The 20,189-nt window shown below is 44.2% G+C and overlaps 1 protein-coding gene across 3 annotated transcripts in view; it reads right to left on the bottom strand.

Annotated features, from left to right (window-relative positions):
- Positions 1-5,606: 5,606 nt before the first annotated feature.
- The window catches only part of LOC140479189 (angiomotin-like 2a), a 29,253-nt gene continuing 14,670 nt past the window's right edge, over positions 5,607-20,189 (bottom strand). For 2 of the 3 annotated variants that reach the window (XM_072573217.1, XM_072573218.1), the window contains exons 6-12: positions 14,683-14,828; positions 14,434-14,583; positions 12,592-12,782; positions 11,808-11,945; positions 10,467-10,684; positions 8,993-9,202; positions 5,607-8,625 (exon numbers count right to left, since the gene is read on the bottom strand). In XM_072573217.1, coding sequence (XP_072429318.1) covers positions 8,540-8,625; positions 8,993-9,202; positions 10,467-10,684; positions 11,808-11,945; positions 12,592-12,782; positions 14,434-14,583; positions 14,683-14,828 — 1,139 coding nt within the window. In that variant the 3' untranslated portion in view covers positions 5,607-8,539. The remainder of the gene's footprint in view (positions 8,626-8,992; positions 9,203-10,466; positions 10,685-11,807; positions 11,946-12,591; positions 12,783-14,433; positions 14,584-14,682; positions 14,829-20,189) is intronic. The other variant, XM_072573219.1, reaches the window with a different exon arrangement.

The following is a 20,189-nucleotide window of genomic DNA, read 5'->3' as shown; positions in this document are numbered from 1 at the left end:
CTGCCCTGCACATCTTTGGATTGTGGGAGGAAACCAGAGGGTACCAACATCCTGAGGGTGGGGGAAATTTGCTAATGCTATTTGGGAGGGTTTAAATTAATTCAACAGGAGGATGGGAAACCAAATTGTAGCTCCAGTGTCCAGGAGACTGAGTGTAGTGAGGTCAGCAATGAGGTTTTGTGGTCACAAGAGTGCACAGGCAGACAGGAAAGTAGTTTGAAGTGGGTCTACTTCAACGCCAGGAGCATCCAGAATGGGTGAACTTGCAGCATGGGTTGGTTCCTGGAACTTCAATGTTATGGCCATTTTGGAGACATGGATAGAGCAGGGACAGGAATGGTTGTTGCAGATTCTGGGATTTAGGTGTTTCAGTGAGAACTGGGAAGGTGGTAAAAGAGGGGGAGGTGTGGCATTGCTAGTCAAAGACAGTAATACAATGGCAAAAAGGATGTTTGAGGGCTCATCCGCTGAGGTTGTACGGGCTGAGGTTAGAAACAAGAAAGGAAAGCTCACGCTTTTGGGAGAGTTCTGTAGGTCTCTACATAATTCCAGAGACGTAGAGGAACGGATAGCAAAGATGATTCTAGATAGGAGTGAAAGTAACAGGGTAGTTGGTATGGGGACTTTAACTTTCCAAATATTGACTATAGTTTGAATACTTTAGATGGGTCAGGTTTTGTCCAATGTGTGCAGACAGGCCAATAACCATAGATTTGGTACTGGGTAATGAACTCAGCCAGATGTTAGATTTGGAGGTAGATGAGCACTTTGATGATAGTGATCACAATTCGATTATGTTTACTTTAGTGATGGTAAGGGATAGGTATATACTGCAGGGCAAGAGTTATAACTGGGGAAAAAGCAATTGTGATGCAATTAGGCAAGTTTTAGGAAGCATATGATGGGGAAGGAAACTGCAAGGGATGGGCACAATTGAAATGTGGAGCTCATTCAAGGAACAGCTACTATGTGTCCTCGATAAGTATGTACCTGACAGGCAGGCAGTGGTTGAGTAAGGAAGCCGTGGTTTACTAAAGAAGTTGAATCGCTTGTCAAGCGGAAGGGAAGGCTTATGTTAGGAAGAGATATGATGGCTCAGTTAGGGTGCTTGAGAGTTATAAACTAGCCAAGAAAGACCTAAAGAGAGAACTAGGAAGAGCCAGGAGAGGACTTGAGACGTCGTTGGTGAGTAGGATCCAGAAAAACCCTAAAGCTTTCTGTAGGTATATCAGGTATAAAAGAATGACCAGAGTAAGGTTAGGGCCAATCAAGGACAGTAGTTGGAAGTTGTGTGTGGAGTCTGAGGAGTTAGGAGAAGTGTTAAATGAATATTTCACACTGGAAAAAGACAATGTTGTCAAGGAGAATACTGAGATACAGGCTACTAGACTAGACGGGATCGAGGTTCACAAGAAGGTGGTGTTACAATTCTGGAAAGTGTGAAAATAGATAACTCCCCTAGGCTAGGTGGGATTTATCCTAGGATACTCTGGAAAACCAGGGAGATTGCCGAGTCTTTGGCTTTGATCTATATGTCATCATTGTCTACAGGAATATTGCCAGAAGACTGGAGGATAACAAATGTTGTTCCCTTATTCAAGAAGGGGAGTAGAGACAATCCTCCTAATTATAAACCAGTGAACCTTACTTCAGTTGTGGGTATACTGTTGGAAATGGTTATGAGAGATAGGATAGATAGAGATAGGGTGATAGGGATAGTCAACATGGTTTTGTGAAGGGTAGGTCATGCCTCACAAACGTTATTGAGTTCGTTAAGATAGGTGACAAAACATTGGATGAGGGTAAAGTGTTAATGTGGTGATTATGGATTTCAGTAAAGCGTTTGATAAGGTTCTCCACGGTAGTTTATTGCACAAAATATGGAGGCATGGAATTAGGTGTGACTTAGTGGTTTCGATCAGAAATTGGCTTGCTGAAAGAAGGCAGAGGGTGGTGGTTGATGGGAAATGTTAATCCTGGAGTTCAGTTACTAGTGGTGTACCACTGTTTTGGGGCTACTGCTTTTTGTTATTTTTATAAATGACTTGCATGAAGGCGCAGAAGGATGGTTTAGTAAATTTGCGGATGACACTAAGGTCAGTGGAGTTGTGGACAGTGCTGAAGGATGTTGCAGTTTACAGAGGGACATAGATAAGCTGCACAGCTGGGCTGAGAGGTGGCAAATGGAGTTGAATGTGGAAAGTGTGAGGTGATTCATTTTGAAAGAAGTAACAGGAATGCAGAGTACTCGACTAATGATAAGATTCTTGGTAGTTTAGATGAGCAGATAAATCTCAGTGTCCATGTACATAGATCCCTGAAAGTTGCCACCCAGGTTGATAGGGTTGTTAAGAAGACTTACGGTGAGTTAGCTTTTATTGGTGGAGGGATTGAGTTTCGGAGCCATGAGGTCATGTTGCAGCTGTACAAAGCTCTGGTGCAGCCGCACTTGGAGTATTGCGAGTCGTTCTGGTCACCGCATTATAGGAAGGATGTGGAAGCTTTGGAGAGGGTTCGGAGGACATTTACGAGGGTGTTGTCTGGTATACAGGGAAGGTCTTATGTGGAAAGGCTGAGTGATTGAGGCTGTTTTCATTTGAGAGAAGAAGGTTGAGACGTGACTTGCTGGAAAATCTCAGCAGGTCTGGAAGCATCTTTAAGGAGAGAAAAGAGCTGACGTTTCGAGTCTAACTGACCCTTTGTCAAAGCTGGTCAGTTACACTCAAAACATCAGCTCTTTTCTCTCCTTACAGATGCTGCCAGACCGGCTGAGATTTTCCAGCATTTTCTCTTTTGATTTCAGATTCCAGCATCCGCAGTAATTTGCTTTTATTGAGACATGACTTGATTGATAATCAGAGGGTTAGATAGGGTGGACAGTGAGAGCCTATTGCCTTGGATGGTGATGGCTAGCACTAGGGGACATGGCTTTAAATTGAGCGGTGATAGACATAGGACAGATATTAGAGGTAGTTTCTTTACTTAGAGAGTAGTAGGGGCGTGGAACGCACTGCGTGCAATAATAGTAGACTTGTCAACTGTAAGGGCATTTATATGGTCATTGGATAAACATATGGATGAAAATGGAATAATGTAGGATAGATTGGCTCCACAGGTTGGTGTGGAGCTCTTGGAATGAGTGAAAGGAGGAATGATCACACTTCCACTGCTCTCACAATTTGGGGCACTTTTCTTCCCAATTTAGCATCTAATAGACTCACCAGTGAATCTCTCAAAGAATTGGGGAGAGGGTCGGTGGTGATTGGAAGAGCAGCTCCTTGCAGAATCCTCCAGCTGTATTCACAGCATGGGGAAGATGGGCCATGGATTGGATAGACCCCGTGGTGGGCCACCTTCTGACCTGCCTGCTACACAAGCCTGACATGGGCTGTTTTGATGAGTCGAAAAGTGTGGCACTGGAAAAGCACAGCAGGTCAGGCAACACCCGAGGAACAGAAGAATCGTGATGATCATCAAAATATCACTTGTCCTGCTCCTTGGATGCTGCCTGACCTGCTGTGCTTTTCCAGTGCCACACTTGTCTACTCTGATCTCCAGCATCTGCAGTCCTCACTTTCTTCTGTTTTGTTGAGTGTTTGGGGTCTAACTCTGTTTAATCACCCAAGTAAAATTGCTACCATCCATGCAACGTCTTGCAGGGAATCTTGATCTATATGCGCCCTCTCTTCACATGAGGCTCTTACTTCCTCCAACTCACACTGTCCAATCATGGACTCAGACATCATCATTAGTGTTATGCATATTTACCATGTTAATACTATTAGTTTACATCACTATAGCATCAACATCTTGAGATGCAGCAGGCCATTCCCTCAGCTATGTAAGCAAAATTACATATAAAATGACTTTCAGTATTGATGACTTCCTGCTCCAGTCAGAATGCACTAAGAGAGGCAGGCCAGTTTGACTTGGTGCTTTTCTCAGTTGTGTAGCCACCAGCAGCACACTGAGCAATGGCTGCACGACACAATCAGTTCAATCGCTGTCGAGCACCCATTGTCAGGGATTGTCTGCTTACACAGCCAAGGTAATAATTGGAGATGAGCAGGGCAGCTGCATCATAAAATAGACATCGCGTTTTTTTTTCATATTTGTTCGTGGGGATCTGGGCATCAGGGGTTGGAACAGCATTTATTGCCCATTCCAAATTCGTCCTAAAGATGGTGGTGAGCTGCCTTCTTTTACCACTGCAAGTCTAAGGCAATGGGTATACACTTACTTACTTACAGTGTGGAAACAGGCCATTCAGCCCAACAAGTCCACACCGACCCTCCGAAGAGCAACCACCCAGACCCATTCCCCTACATTTACCCCTTCACCTAACACTACGGGCAATTTAGCATGGCTAATTCACCTAACCTGCACATATTTGGACTGTGGGAGGAAACCGGAGCACCTGGAGGAAACCCACACAGACACGGGGAGAATGTGCAAACTCCACACAGTCAGTTGCCTGAGGCGGGAATTGAACCCGGGTCTCTGGCGTTGTGAGGCAGCAGTGCTAACCAATGTGCCGCCCAATGCAGTTATGGAAGCAGTTCCAGGATTTTGACTCAGTGACACTGAACAAACATCAATATATTTCCAAGTCAGGAGAACTTGCAGGTGTTGATGTTCCGACATATCTGTTACCCTTGTCCTTCCAGTGGGTAGCGATCATGGGCTTCGAAAATTATTCAGGAATGAAATCATGCAGCACCTTAACACATATAAGGCGATGAAAATGGGTAACTCTGCTCCAAAATGCTGTGGAAATATTGACACAATTGGAGCTTTTGGGTCCAAGATTGAGAGATTTTTGTTGGTTGGGTTATCAGGTTGGGGGTGAGGAAGGTGTGAATAAGGATCGTGTAAATAACAATAAGATGCAGATCAGGCATGCTCAAAATATGCAGTGGAACACAATCTTAAAATCTAAATGGCCTCCTCCTGTTCCAGATCCTGGCATGTGCAGATTTATCTGTTTCATTTGGAGACTATCTGGCCAGTGTCAAATTGTCCAGTAAAGAGAGGATTGATTCACGCTTAGTTCTCAGGCCTCCCTGTATAATAGTGCAGCTCTTCGGAGGAGGGCCTAGAGATTTACCAGAATGGAGTGAGGGCGATGGACTTCTGTTAATGTGGAGAGACAGAAACTGGGGTAGCTGGAATGGAGAAAGTTGTAGCAGATTTGAGAGAATTATTCAAATAGGTCCTGAGGGGATTTGAAAGTGTAACTATAGAGCATGTTGGTAGAAGGGTTGATAACCAGGGGAGATGAAGTCAAAGGAATTGGCAAATGTATCAAATGCGACCTGAAGAAACATTATTTGCATACAATGATGATGGTCTGAAACATGCTGCCTAAACTTTCAGAATAGAATTGGAGTTTAAATTGACAGAATAACATGGGCACGCTAGGGGACTGGGACAAATTGGATAGTCTGTGAAAGAGCTGGCAAGTGCAGGATGGGTTGAATGGCCTCTTATACTCTTCATTCCCAGGCAGGCAAAAAGATGGTGCGAGGAGCATTTTGTTTCTTTGGTTACAAACTTCAGTTTTCATTGTGTAAAATCAAGAAAGAATCAGATGCAAACAGGAAAAGTCATAGCTAATTTCCGATTTTATTACTGAAATGTATGCTGACATTTCAATACAAAAATCCTCAAGTCTGCAAGTTCACATCAATAATTTCAAACAAATGCACAACCATACAGAATGTGCAACAATCCCAGGATGTGGTGCCTTAACACAAATCTTGAGTTTACACTTAAATACTTACATAACTTACTCAATAATAATGCAGTTTGTCATCTTTGGCATGAAGTTCAATGGCACTAAAATATAGCCGGTGTCAGGTACAAATATTCATACAAAATATATTAACATTTTTTTCTTATTTTTGCTTCACAATTTTTTTTGTAAACGGTGTGAATGCTGTCACGAATGAAGTATAGGCAATGGCCAGCAATTGCACATTATTGGAGAAAGGTCTTTATCTAAGTAACTCAGCCATTCCAACTCCTGAACAAAGTCAATTCTCTCTATTGTCCAGATCCCAGTCACGTCTGCTGGTGTCACAGCCCACACAAGCTGAAATATATAGTGAAAATTAATACCCCAAATCTGGTTTTCCATCCACATCCCTTTCTGCATGTTGTGGCTCTTGCTTGGATGAAGATCCAATAACTTGCTTTGGATCCTCATCCACTCAGATCATAAACCCAGATGTTTGCCAACTACCTAGGTGTGGCATCACCTGTCCCCTCCCATCTGATAGCTTCAAACTCAGGCTTCCTGGAATGTGTCAGGGCACAGCCACCAAGAATTGGAATTATCCCTGGTAGTTTCTTGGCCATAGTCCAGTTTCAGTCAGTGAGAAATGAAACATTAGATAATCAAACCAAGGCTTTTGATCCTGGTCCACAATCCAGGCTTCCAAGATTTGTCTCGTTTTGTAAATGAGTGAAAATAATAACTGTGGCAGAAACCCGCTACCACTGAGTTAAACCTCCTGCCTTATAGTGGTGCCCTATATCATCCTGGTGAAGTCTGCTATATCCCCAGGGAAGTGAGACACATTCACAGCAAGTGGCCACAGAGCACAGATACACACGTCAATCCCAATAATAAATGGGACCCACATGGACAGTCAATTACAAGAGTTATACCTTCACTTGTAGGGGAAAGGACCCACTTTGAAAAGGATCTTTCACATTTCTGTCGTGGTTACAATATGAATGAGACCTCCACCTAGAAATTGCAGTTCCCACATCCAGACATCACCCAAGTTGTTCGGAGTGGCAATGTCAGTGGTTGGGACCACAGAAAGATATCTTTTTAATTCATTCACGGAATGAGGGTATCACTTTATGGGCCAAAGTTTATTTCCATCTGTAGTTGAGAGTCAACTACATTGGTGTGGGTCTGCAGTCACATCAAGTGCCAGACCAGGTAAGGTCAGCAGTTTCCTTCCTTAAACACCATGACAGAACTAGATGTGTTTTTCCAACAATCAACAATGGTTTCGTGGTCATCATTAGACTCCTAATTCCAGATCTTGATTGAATTTGAATTCGACCATTAGCCATGGTGGGATTTGAACTCTGGTCACCAGAGCATTTCCTGGGTGTCTGGATGAACAGTCCAGAAATAATACCACTACACTATTGCCTCCCCTTCTATATCAATCTGGAAGCACAAGTTGACAGAGGACCTCCCCCCCTGCCCCAAGAAGGAGCCGTGATTTCTTGAATACAATCAACGTGGGCATGCTGGGACCATCACATTCTCTGGCTCAGAGGCCTGGCTGTCCAAGTCCTAGAATCAGATGCTCAGACACATCCATTATGATATTCAATTAAAAGGAGCACAGGACCGTCTGCTGATGGGAGCATGCTCTGCCAGGTACGGTGTACTTACAGAGGGCTTGCCAACTAGGGGTTTGTTCTGTACAAAGACTGGCATCGAACCAACTGGCTCTTACTTGGAGACCCTTGCACATGGCATCAGATGACAGATTCATTCTTTTCTTGTAGAAAATGTCTATCTTATTGAGAAAGGTGTGTATTGCGGTGTCACTGCACTGTGAGTGAAGACATTTCATTGCATGCACCGGCACAATGGCAGAACACTTGGCCACTACAAAGACTTGTAAAAGGATGTTCTATGAAGTGTGATTGTGACTAAGTGTTGAGATTTAGCAGCAGCAACAGTGTGTGCTCTGTCACAAACAGTGTGTAACAAAGGAGAAAGCTGCTAGATTCCTGTCCAGGAAAAAGTGTATGCAAGAATCTCCAAGTCAAGAATGGAAAGTTTGGGAAGTGTTCAGATCTGAGTGGAACTTATGCACTTTAAATGCAACCGTTAAACAATAGTCCCATGGTATATGGACAAGAGAAGAAAGCAATGATAATGTTGGAGTGAAAGTATCAGCTGCCAGTAGAGAACTGAAGTTAGCTTTTAAATGATGTTTTAGTAACAGCAGAGAATTGCACAGTGTCTAAAGCTGAAACAAAACAGGTGCTAAACAAATTGGAATTACAGCTTTACATACAGTATATATTCTGTAATAGCACCATCTAGTACTGTATATTCATACTTATTTATATATTTATGCTGCTGTGAAGCTTTTTACTTGGCAGTTGTGTGAAAAAATACTGTCACCTCCTACGAGACGTTTGTGTCCATCACAAAATGCAGCTTCACAGCAGGTTGACTCATTTTAAGTTAGTTCGTGAGTGTCACCTGTCACTCAGGGTAGGTACACACTTGGCACAATGGATAGCACAGCTCTTCCCACGTGTACAACAGTCTTCGTAGCAGCTTATGCATATGGTTATTGAAGGCTACATCTCCCCAGCCCTGCATTCCACACCACCCCCTCGTCCAAGTATAAAGCTCCGTCCCAAAGTGCACAGAACTTTCTTCTTGTTTCCATTGTTTTGACATCTGGGCTGAGGGAAAAGAAAGGCTTTCCAAAGAAGGAAATGTTTATGTTTCACTGAAGTCCTCTGTTTCTTGCCATCAGAGTCTTGTTCAGATAAGAATTTCAACCATTTCACTGTCTGATGATTCCTGGCTTCTACTATTGGAGACCATCTGTGTCACTGGCTGCGAAGTATCTGTGAGTATCAAAAATCAAGTTAAGATTCATCAATTTTCTTCTCTTCAATCTCAGATACCAGAAACTCCTCCTACGGCCACAGCCCCCAGAGCTTCAGAATCACCTATATCTGATCCAAACGGCATAGCCAGAATTCCTTGAGATTAGACCAGTCTACGGGTGGGGGGTGGGTGTCTAATTTGAAGAGGCCAGAAGTGGGAATCGACACACTCTCCAAGTTTATATGTCTATGGATTGGTTACTGTTCAGTGACATTTGAGTCAGTTTGCCCATCTCCACCCACCTCTATGTTGAAAGACTAATTTTCCACCTCCTGTCTCGTCTCCCTCTATCACTTGGTGTTATCACTAGCCACAGGCACTCACCTAATGAAGTGACTGGAGGTTTGGTTACTTGCAAGCAGATTCCAGCCTCGCTATCCTCTGGGTTTCCCTGGCCTGAGGCTGTATGTTCAATCTCTACCGATTTCTCAGTCTGTGTGCTACCGTCCCTGCTCCCATGTTTGGCATGGAATGTCACTGAATGCACGGCCAAAGTGGCTGCTGGATCCTCTATCGGACCTTTGCTGAAAGTACCTGGGAAGATGTAAAGATTTTAAGCACTGACCCTTAATTTTATTACACAGTAATACAAACTTTGGTAACATCTTTGCTCGCTGTTTCGATGTAGTTTTTTTGCAGATCACATGAAACAAACTCATTAGTAAGGTTCAAACTGATGTACAAAGTTGTGGGTCAACACAATGCTTTCATGAGTCTAACAACTCACTCTCTATAAAGCTGACTGAAAACATCCCGGATACTGACTGACTTGGCGGCAGCACACAATGAAATTGACAAGTTTACCGTTGTCACAGAACTTTACACAAGAGCCCACACCACTCAATCTTTCTCACCTAATCTTTTCCTGGAGACTCACAGTGTTTTATAAGAGAAGGAGCTGTTGGCTAGCCAATTCCCAGTGATGCATAAAAATGGTACAAGACTATGATGAGTTGCCCAGCACCATTTCATCAAGGTGCTCAAAGCTAGGAGAGCTTTTGAAAGAAGTGAGATGCTGTTCCCTGGGCAGAGGAACTGTTTTAACCAATGGGATCTGACTATAAGCAATGGGCAAAAAGTGATAGGCTTGGGAGGATGAGGAGAATTGTTTTAACACAGAGTTAATATGAGCAGAAAGGAAGGTGGAAACAGATTCAGTAATAATTTTAAATAAAGAGGATTTATAAAAAAACAAGGATCTTATTGGGGGTATGGGAACATAGAAAGTGAATGGAACTAACCAGATAGCTTGTTGAAAGAGCCAGCACATGGTATGATGGGCAGAATGGTTTCCATCTGTGCTATATCATACTGTCACTTATCATTCATGTTAGGAAACAGGACTGAACAAATCCACAAGGCATCCTTAAACACGGAATCATGAGGAACAGCAGCAAATTGAGCTTATTCCATTGGAATTTGTAAGAATGAGATTGATCTCATGTCAGATTCTGAGGGTGGGTTTGACAAGGTAGATGCAGAGAGTTTCCACTCGCGGGGAAAATGTCAAACTGAAGCCCAGTTATAAATAATAGAGCACCCATTTATGGTAGAGGTGAGGACTATCTCTGAGAGTTTGAGATTGGAATTCTCTCTCCCAGAGAGTGCCGGAGGCTCAGCTATTGAATATATCCAAGGTTCAGTTAAACAGGGAGTCCACAAGGGAGTCAAGGCCATTCTTAAAATAGGCTGAATAGGCTGAATAGTCTATCCCTGCTCCTACTTCTGATGATCGTATGAAATGAGAAAACATTCACATCATGTTAGAAGAATTACAACATTTCTAGCATTTCTTTACCTGATTTGCCTCTTGTTGTTTTGTCAAGAAATTGTTCATTGTTCAGTTGGTTGACAGAACTGGCGTGGCTCACTCCTGTAGCCAATGTGATGGATGGAACAGAGCGTGCCGGGCGGAGAGCAGACTGCTCAGCTTTTACCTGTTCCCTTCTCGAGCGCTGCTGGAGCACCTTGATGATGGCATCCTTCTCCAGGATTTGGGCGTGCAAGGCTTTGATCCTGAAGGCAGAGGATACAGACAGAGTTACTGACTGCCAGTGACTGCTCTAAAACTGCTGCAAATTGCACAGAAAATCTTGCAAACTGTGCAGCCACTTTAAACTATTAACAATTAATTCAATGATGTGTCTTCATTTTTTACAAAAACTATTCATTGTCGTGTTCAAGATGCTTAATTCAACACACTCCAACCAGAGGTACACAGTCTTACCGGAGGTACACACTGGACCTAGATTTCGATCTTGCCTCTGGTACCACAACAGCATAATTTTTCCAGAACCATTGCAAGTTGGAACTGAGGCCTGTGTTCTGGTCGAGCTTTCTGACCTGGCACATTGAGCAGCCATTGACCTGGCAATGAGGTAGCCAGCATGGCATCAAGATGATAATCTCCAGATGGATGTCAGTCCATCCTTCAAGTCTGCCACTCCCATAGGACCAGCAATTGCTGAGTAGTAACCAGGACACTGAGCAGCTCAGACACTGTGACCAGCTATCACCCAGTATAGCCCAGACAGTGACCAGCTCAGAAACTGTGACCAGCTATCACCCAGTATAGCCCAGATAGTAACAAGCCCAGTCACTGTGACCAGCTATCACCCAGTATAGCCCAGATAGTGACCAACTCAGTCACTGTGACCAGCTATCACCCAGTATAGCCCAGACAGTGACCAGCTCAGAAACTGTGACCAGCTATCACCCAGTATAGCCCAGATAGTAACAAGCCCAGTCACTGTGACCAGCTATCACCCAGTATAGCCCAGACAGTGACCAGCTCAGTCACTGTGACCAGCTATCACCCGGTATAAGCCAGACAGTGAACAGCTATCGCCCAGTATAGCCCAGAGAGTGACCAATTCAGTCACTGTGACCAGCTATCACCCAGTATAGCCCAGATAGTAACAAGCCCAGTCACTGTGACCAGCTATCACCCAGTATAGCCCAGACAGTAAGCAGTTCAGTCACTGTGACCAAAAATAGAAGTACCATACATTCCTCTTGTTAGGAAGGAGCTAGCCCCAGGCTTATATTTACCAATGGAGAAATAAACACTGACTGAAGAAGTTAATAACTAGGTCACTTAAACACATCACAAATCAGGCCCCCACATTAATAGCTCTACCTGCTCTCCATCTCTTGATCTCGATGACTGCTCACAATGATCTCTCCCCTCTGGTAGCAAACAGGTTTCTCCAAGGAGCCATCATTGAAGCTGCTGTTTGGCGAGTGTCGAGGGGAATGATTGATAATTGTGGTGTCTCTGGAGGAGAAATGAGAAACCATTCATTTATTGAGGGAAAGCTGAGGGGCGACAGGATGGACATGGTCAGAAGTATGTGGATGTAGGTGAGATATCAGGACAGGTATCTAAAACCCAAGTGTCAACAAATAATAAAGTCAGTCACAAATCCAAGTGGGAATTCTGGAGAAATGTCCCTATCTGTGGTAGAATTTGGCACCACAAAGAGCAGCAGAGGAAAATATTTGGAAGGATAATGACGGAGAAAGAAATGGAAGGATACAGTGATAGGGTGAGAGGTGGAGTTGGGTGAATGTTGGCCACGTGTTGGAGAAACACTGACACAGATGAGGTGGGCTGAATAGCCTGTTACTGCCCTGGAATCTCGATGTAATTCAATGCTAAAAAATAAAATCCCAGATTTATCATTTGCTTTCCGGCATCTTTTTCAAAGAGCGAACAATGGGTTTTGAAAGTTAGGGCAGTGGAAGAACAAAGTGGAGCAACTGAAGAGGGGGATGTGCTGTTAAAATCATGGGATTTCCAGCTCTCAGCATGATAACAGCATGTGTTTTGAGCAAGGACACACTGAGATGGAATGATTTATTTAACAACTCACTGATAAGGAGTAGTTAAGTGCAAAAAGTTCTGCAAACATGGCATTTACCTCTGGGTAGCTGCAGTGGCTGCAGCATCCATTGCAAACTGCCGCATGGTGCTCTCCTCCAAATACTTCTGTTCCCATTTGGTCATATCAGCTTCCAGGGCCAGGATCCGTTCTTCCTTTTCCCTGAGCAGCTCCATCAGAGCGGGACCACTGTATTCTGTGGTTCCTGAGTTGTGGGTCATTGCCTGACGCTGTTGGGGGCAGAGAGAAGCCACTGTTAATTCTCAGGAGAACAAACTAATGGAGCCATTGCTAACGTATGTGGTATGGTGGCATAGTGGTTAGCACTGCTGCCTCACAGCACAAGGACCCAGGTTCGATTCCAGCCTCGGGTGACTATCTGTGTGGAGTTTGCACATTCTCCCTGCGTCTGCGTGGGTTTCCTCCGGGTGCTCCAGTTTCCTCCCACAATCCAAAGATGTGCAGGTCAGGTGAATTGGCCATGCTAAATTGTCCATAGTGCTTGGTGCATTAGGGAAAATGGGTCTGGGTGGGTTACTCTTCAGAGGGTCGGTATGGACCTGTTGGGCTGAGGATCTGTTTACATACTGTAAGGTATCTAATCTAAATTGTCAGAATTCCATGTACAACTTTCAGTCTTGGCTCAGTGTCTCGCACTTTTATCAGTTTTGGGTTCAAGTTCAACCGCAGGCACATGCTTCAGTGTAATACTGAGAGAATGCTACAATGCTTCAGATGGGATGTTAAACCAGGGGGAGAATGCTTGCTCACTCAGACGGATGTAAAATATCACATTTTGAAAATAGGAAGGAGAGCAATGCCTGGGATCCCTCAACTAACCACGTTCACGTATAAGGTGATGGGATCGCGATCACAATGCTGCTTGCAGGAAGGTGCTATGTACAAAATGGCTGCTGCACCTGCTACTTTACAACAGTGGCTGCACATCAAAAGCTCTTCTGCAACCACACTTTTGGCTGTCTTGAGGATGTGAATGATGCTATACAAATACATGAATATTGTTTTTTTTTGGAGCTAGCTGCTACTTTGCAAAACTCAGTTTTACTTTGAGGTAATCCCATGATGTGGTGAGTAGAACATAGAACATTGCAGCACAGTACAGGCCCTTTGGCCCTCGATGTTGTGCCGACCTGTGAAACCAATCTGAAGTCCACCTAACCTACATGATTCCATTCTCATCCATATGCCTATCCAATGACCATTTAAATGCTCTTCAAATTGGCGAGTCTACTACTGTTGCAGGCAGTGCGTTCCATGCCCTTACTACTCTCTGAGTAAAGAAATTACTTATGACATCTGCCCCATACCTATCACCCCTCAATTTAAAGCTGTGTCCCCTCATGCTAGCCATCACCATTCTTGGAAAAAGGCTCTCCCTGTCCACCCTATCTGACCCTCTGATTATCTTACGTCTCAATTAAGTCACCTCTCAACCTTCTTCTCTCTAACGAAAACAGCTCAAATCCCTCAGCCTTTCATCGTAAGACCTTCCCTCCATACCAAGCAACATCTGAGTAAATCTCCTATGCACCTTTTCCAAAGCTTCCACATCCTTCCTATAATGCTGTGACCAGAACTGTACACAATACTCCAAGTGCAGCCGCACCAAAGATTTGTGATTCTGGGAAATTCTAAACAAACTCTTACCTGTTAAACCCAATGCACAAAGCCAAGGACCTGGCAACAAGCTGCAGAAATCAACCCCTTGCTGGCTGGCAACAATCTAACTTTTAACCAGTAAACCCATCTGTTTATACACCGGCGTCCCCATATGCTACACCGCGAAGGAACTTAAATGTTTAAACACAATCTGAAAGGCAGGATGAACCCATGTGTTAAAAGTTTCGCTCTTTCCTTTACCTGTTGTGTTCGCAGGCTCTTCAATTCCTGCTCCAGCCGGTTCCTCAATCGCAGTTCAAGCTGTTCCCGTTTCTCACAGGCTGCCTGCAGCTGTGATAGTGCGTGCTGGAGCTTTTCCACCTTTTCCACATATGCTTGCTTCTTCCGCAGCTGACAGAGAGTGAGAGATGAGAAACACACCAGGATTTAGTGTCCTACTTCCTCATAATCATGCTTTTAATTCGTTTGGATAGAATTTAGGTAAAGTACCTCATCTTCTAACTGTACTACTTTGGACTGGGTGCTGTTGAGTGCCTGGTCGAGGAGCCCCATTCGCTTGTGTTGTTCTTCATTCCTGTTACGGGACAAGCTTAATTCCCTTCGAAGCTGCTCCTTTTCTTGCTGCTGTTCTCGATCTGTTGGTAAATAAAGCAATCATTACCAACGCGGCAACACATGACGAAGAGTTACAATATTAACACTCACTCTCTGTCTATATATATATATATATATATATATATATAGGTGCTGTCAGATCTGCTAAGTTTTTTCAGCTCTTTCTGCTTTTATTTTGAGTTAGGAGCAGTTCATTCTGCCTCTTGAACCTCTTTTGTGATACAATCAGACCATGGCTGATCTGACATTGGTCTTAACCCCACTTTCCTGACTTACTCTGATACCATCTGACTCCCTGGTTAGTTGAGAATCTCTGTAACTAAGCATTCAAGTGTCTTAGTGACCCTACCTTTGGTATTATCCAGAAAAAGAAAATTACACAAATTAATGGCCCTCAAAAATTGTCTCTGGATCTCCATCTTAGATGGAGAACACCTTATTTTTAAACTGTGTCCTGCAGTCTGAATCTCTCCCACAAGAGAAATGGCTTTTGAGCATCCACCCTGTCAAGGTCTTTCAGAATCTTATATCTTTCAATAAGGCCACTTCTCATTTTTCTAAACCCCAATGGATATAGGATTCATCACTTATGTCCCTCATTACATACACTAGAAATCTAGCATCAACCACAGGCTATATTTATGTATGTGTCGGGGAGAAAGGAGGGACATCACCTACATAAAGAACAAAGGAAAGCATTTGTATAGCACTGGTTAAGGATCCAGCTATGGCCAACAAAATGCTTTTGAATTACAGGTATTGCTAAATGTGCCAAATGTGACCAGGTTGTGCGCAGCAAGATCTCAGAGAGACATTGACCAGATAATTTAGAGTCATACAGCATCAAAACATGCTCACCATGTCTGTGCCAAGCAACAAACACCAAGCTACTCTAATCCCATTTGGCTGCACTTGGTCCATAGCCTACTATACCTTGGCATTTTAAGTGCTCACCTAGACACTTAAGTGTTGTGAGAGTACCTAGCTCCACCACCCTCTTGAGCAAAACATTCCATATATCTCTCATCCTCTCAGATCTCTTCTAAACTACTCACTTCTCAATTTAAACATATGCCCGCTGGTCTTAGATATGTCTGCCATGGGGAAGAGATTTGCATGGTACCCACTCATTATTTTGTACATCTCAATCGATCCCCCCTCAGCCTCCTCTGCTCCAGGGAAAACAAACGCAACCTATCCAGTCTCTCCTCATAACTTTCCATCTCAGGCAACATCACGGTGAACCTCCTCTGCACCCTCTCCAGTAAATCACGTCCTTCTGATAGTGTGGTGACCAGATCGTATGTATTATTCCATCTGTGGCCAACCAATGTTTTATAAAGTTGTAACTTCCCTGCTCCTATATTTATCACTCCAGCAAGTATCTTGTATGCCCTTTTCACCAACCTATCTATATGTGCTGAAACTTTCAGGGATTGATGGCTTGTCTCAAGGTCTGTTGGCTCCTCAATACTCTTTCAGCAGCGACCATTCATTGTGCATTAGGCCATCAAACATGCATCATCTTGCATTTATCTGATTTAAACCCCATCTGTCATTGCTTTGCCCAATTTACCAGATGATCAATATCAGACTCTAGCCTGAGACCATCCTCTTCATGATCAATAACACCAACAATTTTCATGCAATCCGCAAAGTTACTAATTGTACATTTTATATTCATATCCAAGTTGTTCATGTGCAGAACAAACAGCAAGGGTTCCAGTACTGATCCCTGGGGTACACTGCTAGTCACAGGCTTCCAATTCCAATAACAATCCTCCACCTTCACTCTGGGTCTCCTGCTTGGAAGCCAGTTTTGGATCCAGTTTGCCAACTTGTCTTGGAAGCCCATGGGCTTTCAGATGAGACTTCCACATGGGAACTTGTCAAAGGCTTACCGAAATCCATGTAAAACACATCAACCTTTATTTAGTCATTTAAAAAAAACCTCAATTAAACTGAATGATCTAATTCAAAGTATGTTACATCCATCAGTGTAGCCATCCCTCAGCACTTACCCTCTGACAGTGCAGCACTCCAACAGCACTGCCCCTCTGACATTGTAGTACACCCTTAGTACTGACCCTGACATGCAGTACACCCTCAGTACTGACCCTGACATGCAGTACACCCTCAGTACTGACCCTGGCATGCAGTACACCCTCAGTACTGACCCTGAGATGCAGTACACCCTTAGTACTGACCCTGACATGCAGTACACCCTCAGTACTGACCCTGACATGCAGTACACCCTTAGTACTGACCCTGACATGCAGTACACCCTCAGTACTGACCCTGATATGCAGTACACCCTTAGTACTGACCCTGAGATGCAGCACACCCTCAGTACTACCCCTCTGACAAGCAGCACACTCCACTACTGCCCCTCTGACAATGAGTTACACCCTCAGTACTGACCCTGACATACTGCACACTCCAGTACTGCCCCTCTGACAGTACAGCACACCCTTACCAACACTCACGTCTACTTGATCGTTTACTGAGAGTGGAGACCAACCACCCCTGATTAGTAAACCCAGCTTTGGGATGGTTCCCACAGGAGGGAGTTATGAATGGGGTCCTGCCTGAACAGGTCTTCTTCATCAACTGCTCCCTGAACACAATCACAGATAAAACTGATATCGATGCAGAACTGTGCCTGCCCAAGGTTGAGAAACATGATGAATTCCTGCAATGCAATAAAGAAATAGCAGCCAGCCCAGTAATGCTGACTGCTGCACAGACACAACTGAAAACATGAAACCACTTTCTAGAGAGAGGCTTTATGTTCCAAATCACAGTCCGTCTTCGGCAACTTTGCAAATAATTGTGTGAAAGCATCACAAATCCTGGCATTGTTTTTTGTTTAACTCTTCCGTAAAAGCTCTATGTATTAATATCAACAGAAACCCACATTCCACATTCCTTTCCCCTTTCCACACCCCAAGGGAATGACTGAGAGACCTTGGTAGGCTCCTAACTTCCTGCTATAAAGTTCGAGTATTCAGTAAAGAATGCGCTTGAGGATGGGAGGAGGGGAAGCTCGGCTGTTGATGCAAGTCATGGGACAAATCCCTCCTGACCTACATACTTCACAATCACATACATTCCAACAGCAACATACCTCCCAGAGTAAAGCTGCATTTAACACTTTCCTGACCATGGGAGAGCATGTTTTACACCATCGAAAATAAAACAGTCCAGTAGACAGAGGCCACAAGAAACTGAGCAATTAAGCAACCCCCAGGAGTTTTACTTTTTGAAAAAAGGCTTTTCCCATTCCAAAGCTGGGCAGATTGAAGCAAATGGGGCAGATATTGGCATGTAACATACCAGCCTTGAATGAACATTTCTGTTGAGTGAGTTGGCAGTAATGGTGCAGTGGTTGATTTACTCTGCAGCCCGGTCTACACCCATCTCACTTTTAATAACTACTGTAATTTCAACAGGTCCAGTGAGGTAGCTGACCATGTTTACATTTACAGGACTGTTGCAGATATAACCCACCACACTCTGTTCCTATGTTCAAATATTCTTACAACATGGCTGAAAATGTGTTGCTGGAAAAGCGCAGCAGGTCAGGCAGCATCCAAGGAACAGGAGAATCGATGTTTCGGGCATAAGCCCTTCTTCAGGAAGCCCTTCCTGAAGAAGGGCTTATGCCTGAAACATCGATTCTCCTGCTCCTTGGATGCTGCCTGACCTGCTGCGTTTTTCCAGCAACACATTTTCAGCTCTGATCTCCAGCATCTGCAGTACTCACTTTCTCCTCTATTCTTACAACACACCAATTACAGCACTTTTCCCAAGGTTGTGTCTTAGACAGACTGCTGGCATTATTTTTACACACTCAGTCTAGCCAATCCTACTGCCTTATTTCAAAACAACTTCTGCCAGACAGACACATACTCACCCACCTGAACAAGCACACTGATACACACATGTACTCTCTATCTCACACACAGCCACTCTCTCTTTCACACACTAATACACATACACTCTCCCATGCACAGAGTCTCTCTCACACATGTGGTCACATATTGAGTGTCCTCTCACACAAACACACTACACGGACAGTGTCACTCACACACGCACACACACAATCTCGCTCTCACACAGATACATATTCTGTCTTTCACACACACACTCACACAGTCTCTCTGTCTCTCTCACACACACACTCACAGTCTCTTTCTCATACATGCAGCCTCTCTATCATGCACACACTCACACAGCCTCTCTGTCATACACACACACTCACACAGACTCTCTCTCATGCACACACTCACACTCTCTCACACACGCACTCACATTCACAGTCTCCCTCTCACGCACACTCAGTCTATCTCACACAATCTCTCCCTTACGCATCAACCAATCTCTCTCTCACACACAGTCTCTCTCTCTCACACACACAAACACATAGAGTCTCTCTCTCTCTCCCTCACATTCACACACACACTCAGTCTCTTTGTCACGTACACACTCAAAAGTCTCTGTCACACACTCACAGTCTCTCTCACACACAGTCTCTCTCTCACACACAGTCTCTCTCTCACACACAGTCTCTCTCTCTCTCTCTCTCTCTCCCTCACACTCACAGTTTCTCTCTCTCAGTCACAAACACACATAGTCTCTGCCTCACACACAGTCTGTCTGTCTCTCTCTCTCACAGTCTTTCTCTCTCTCTCACACATTCACACACACACTCAGTCTCTTTGTCACGCACACACTCACAGTCTCTCTCACACAGTCTCTCTCTCTCTCACAAACACAAACAGTACCTCTCTCTCACAAACAGTCCCACACACATACACAAAGTCTCTCTCTCTCTCACACACACACACGTACACACAGTCTCTCTCTCTCTCCCCTTCACACTCACAGTTTCTCTCTCTCAGTCACAAACACACATAGTCTCTGCCTCACACACAGTCTGTCTGTCTCTCTCTCTCACACAGTCTTTCTCTCTCGCACACACACAGTCTCTCTCGCATGTGCATACACACACTCTCACGCGCACACGCACACAGTCTCTCTTGCGTGCACACACACAGTATCTATCTCTCTCACACATACACAGACACACACTCGCACAGTCTCTCCTCTCTCTCTAACACACAGTCTCTCCCTCTCTCTCTCACACACAGTCTCTCTTTCTTTCTCACATATACACACACAGACTTTTTCTGTTTCTCACATGCATACACAACCTCTCTCTCTCCCACACACAGTCTCTCATTCTCACACACACAGTCTCTCTCTTACACACAAACAGTACCGCTCTCACGCAAACAGTACCTCTCTCTCTCACACACAGTCCCCCGCACACACACAGAGTCTCTCTCTCTCTCACGCACACACATACGCACAGTCTC

The sequence above is a fragment of the Chiloscyllium punctatum genome, chromosome 6 (genome assembly GCF_047496795.1).
Source record: "Chiloscyllium punctatum isolate Juve2018m chromosome 6, sChiPun1.3, whole genome shotgun sequence".
In the NCBI taxonomy this organism is placed as follows: domain Eukaryota; kingdom Metazoa; phylum Chordata; class Chondrichthyes; order Orectolobiformes; family Hemiscylliidae; genus Chiloscyllium; species Chiloscyllium punctatum.
This window is presented reverse-complemented; position numbering and strand designations above follow the sequence as displayed.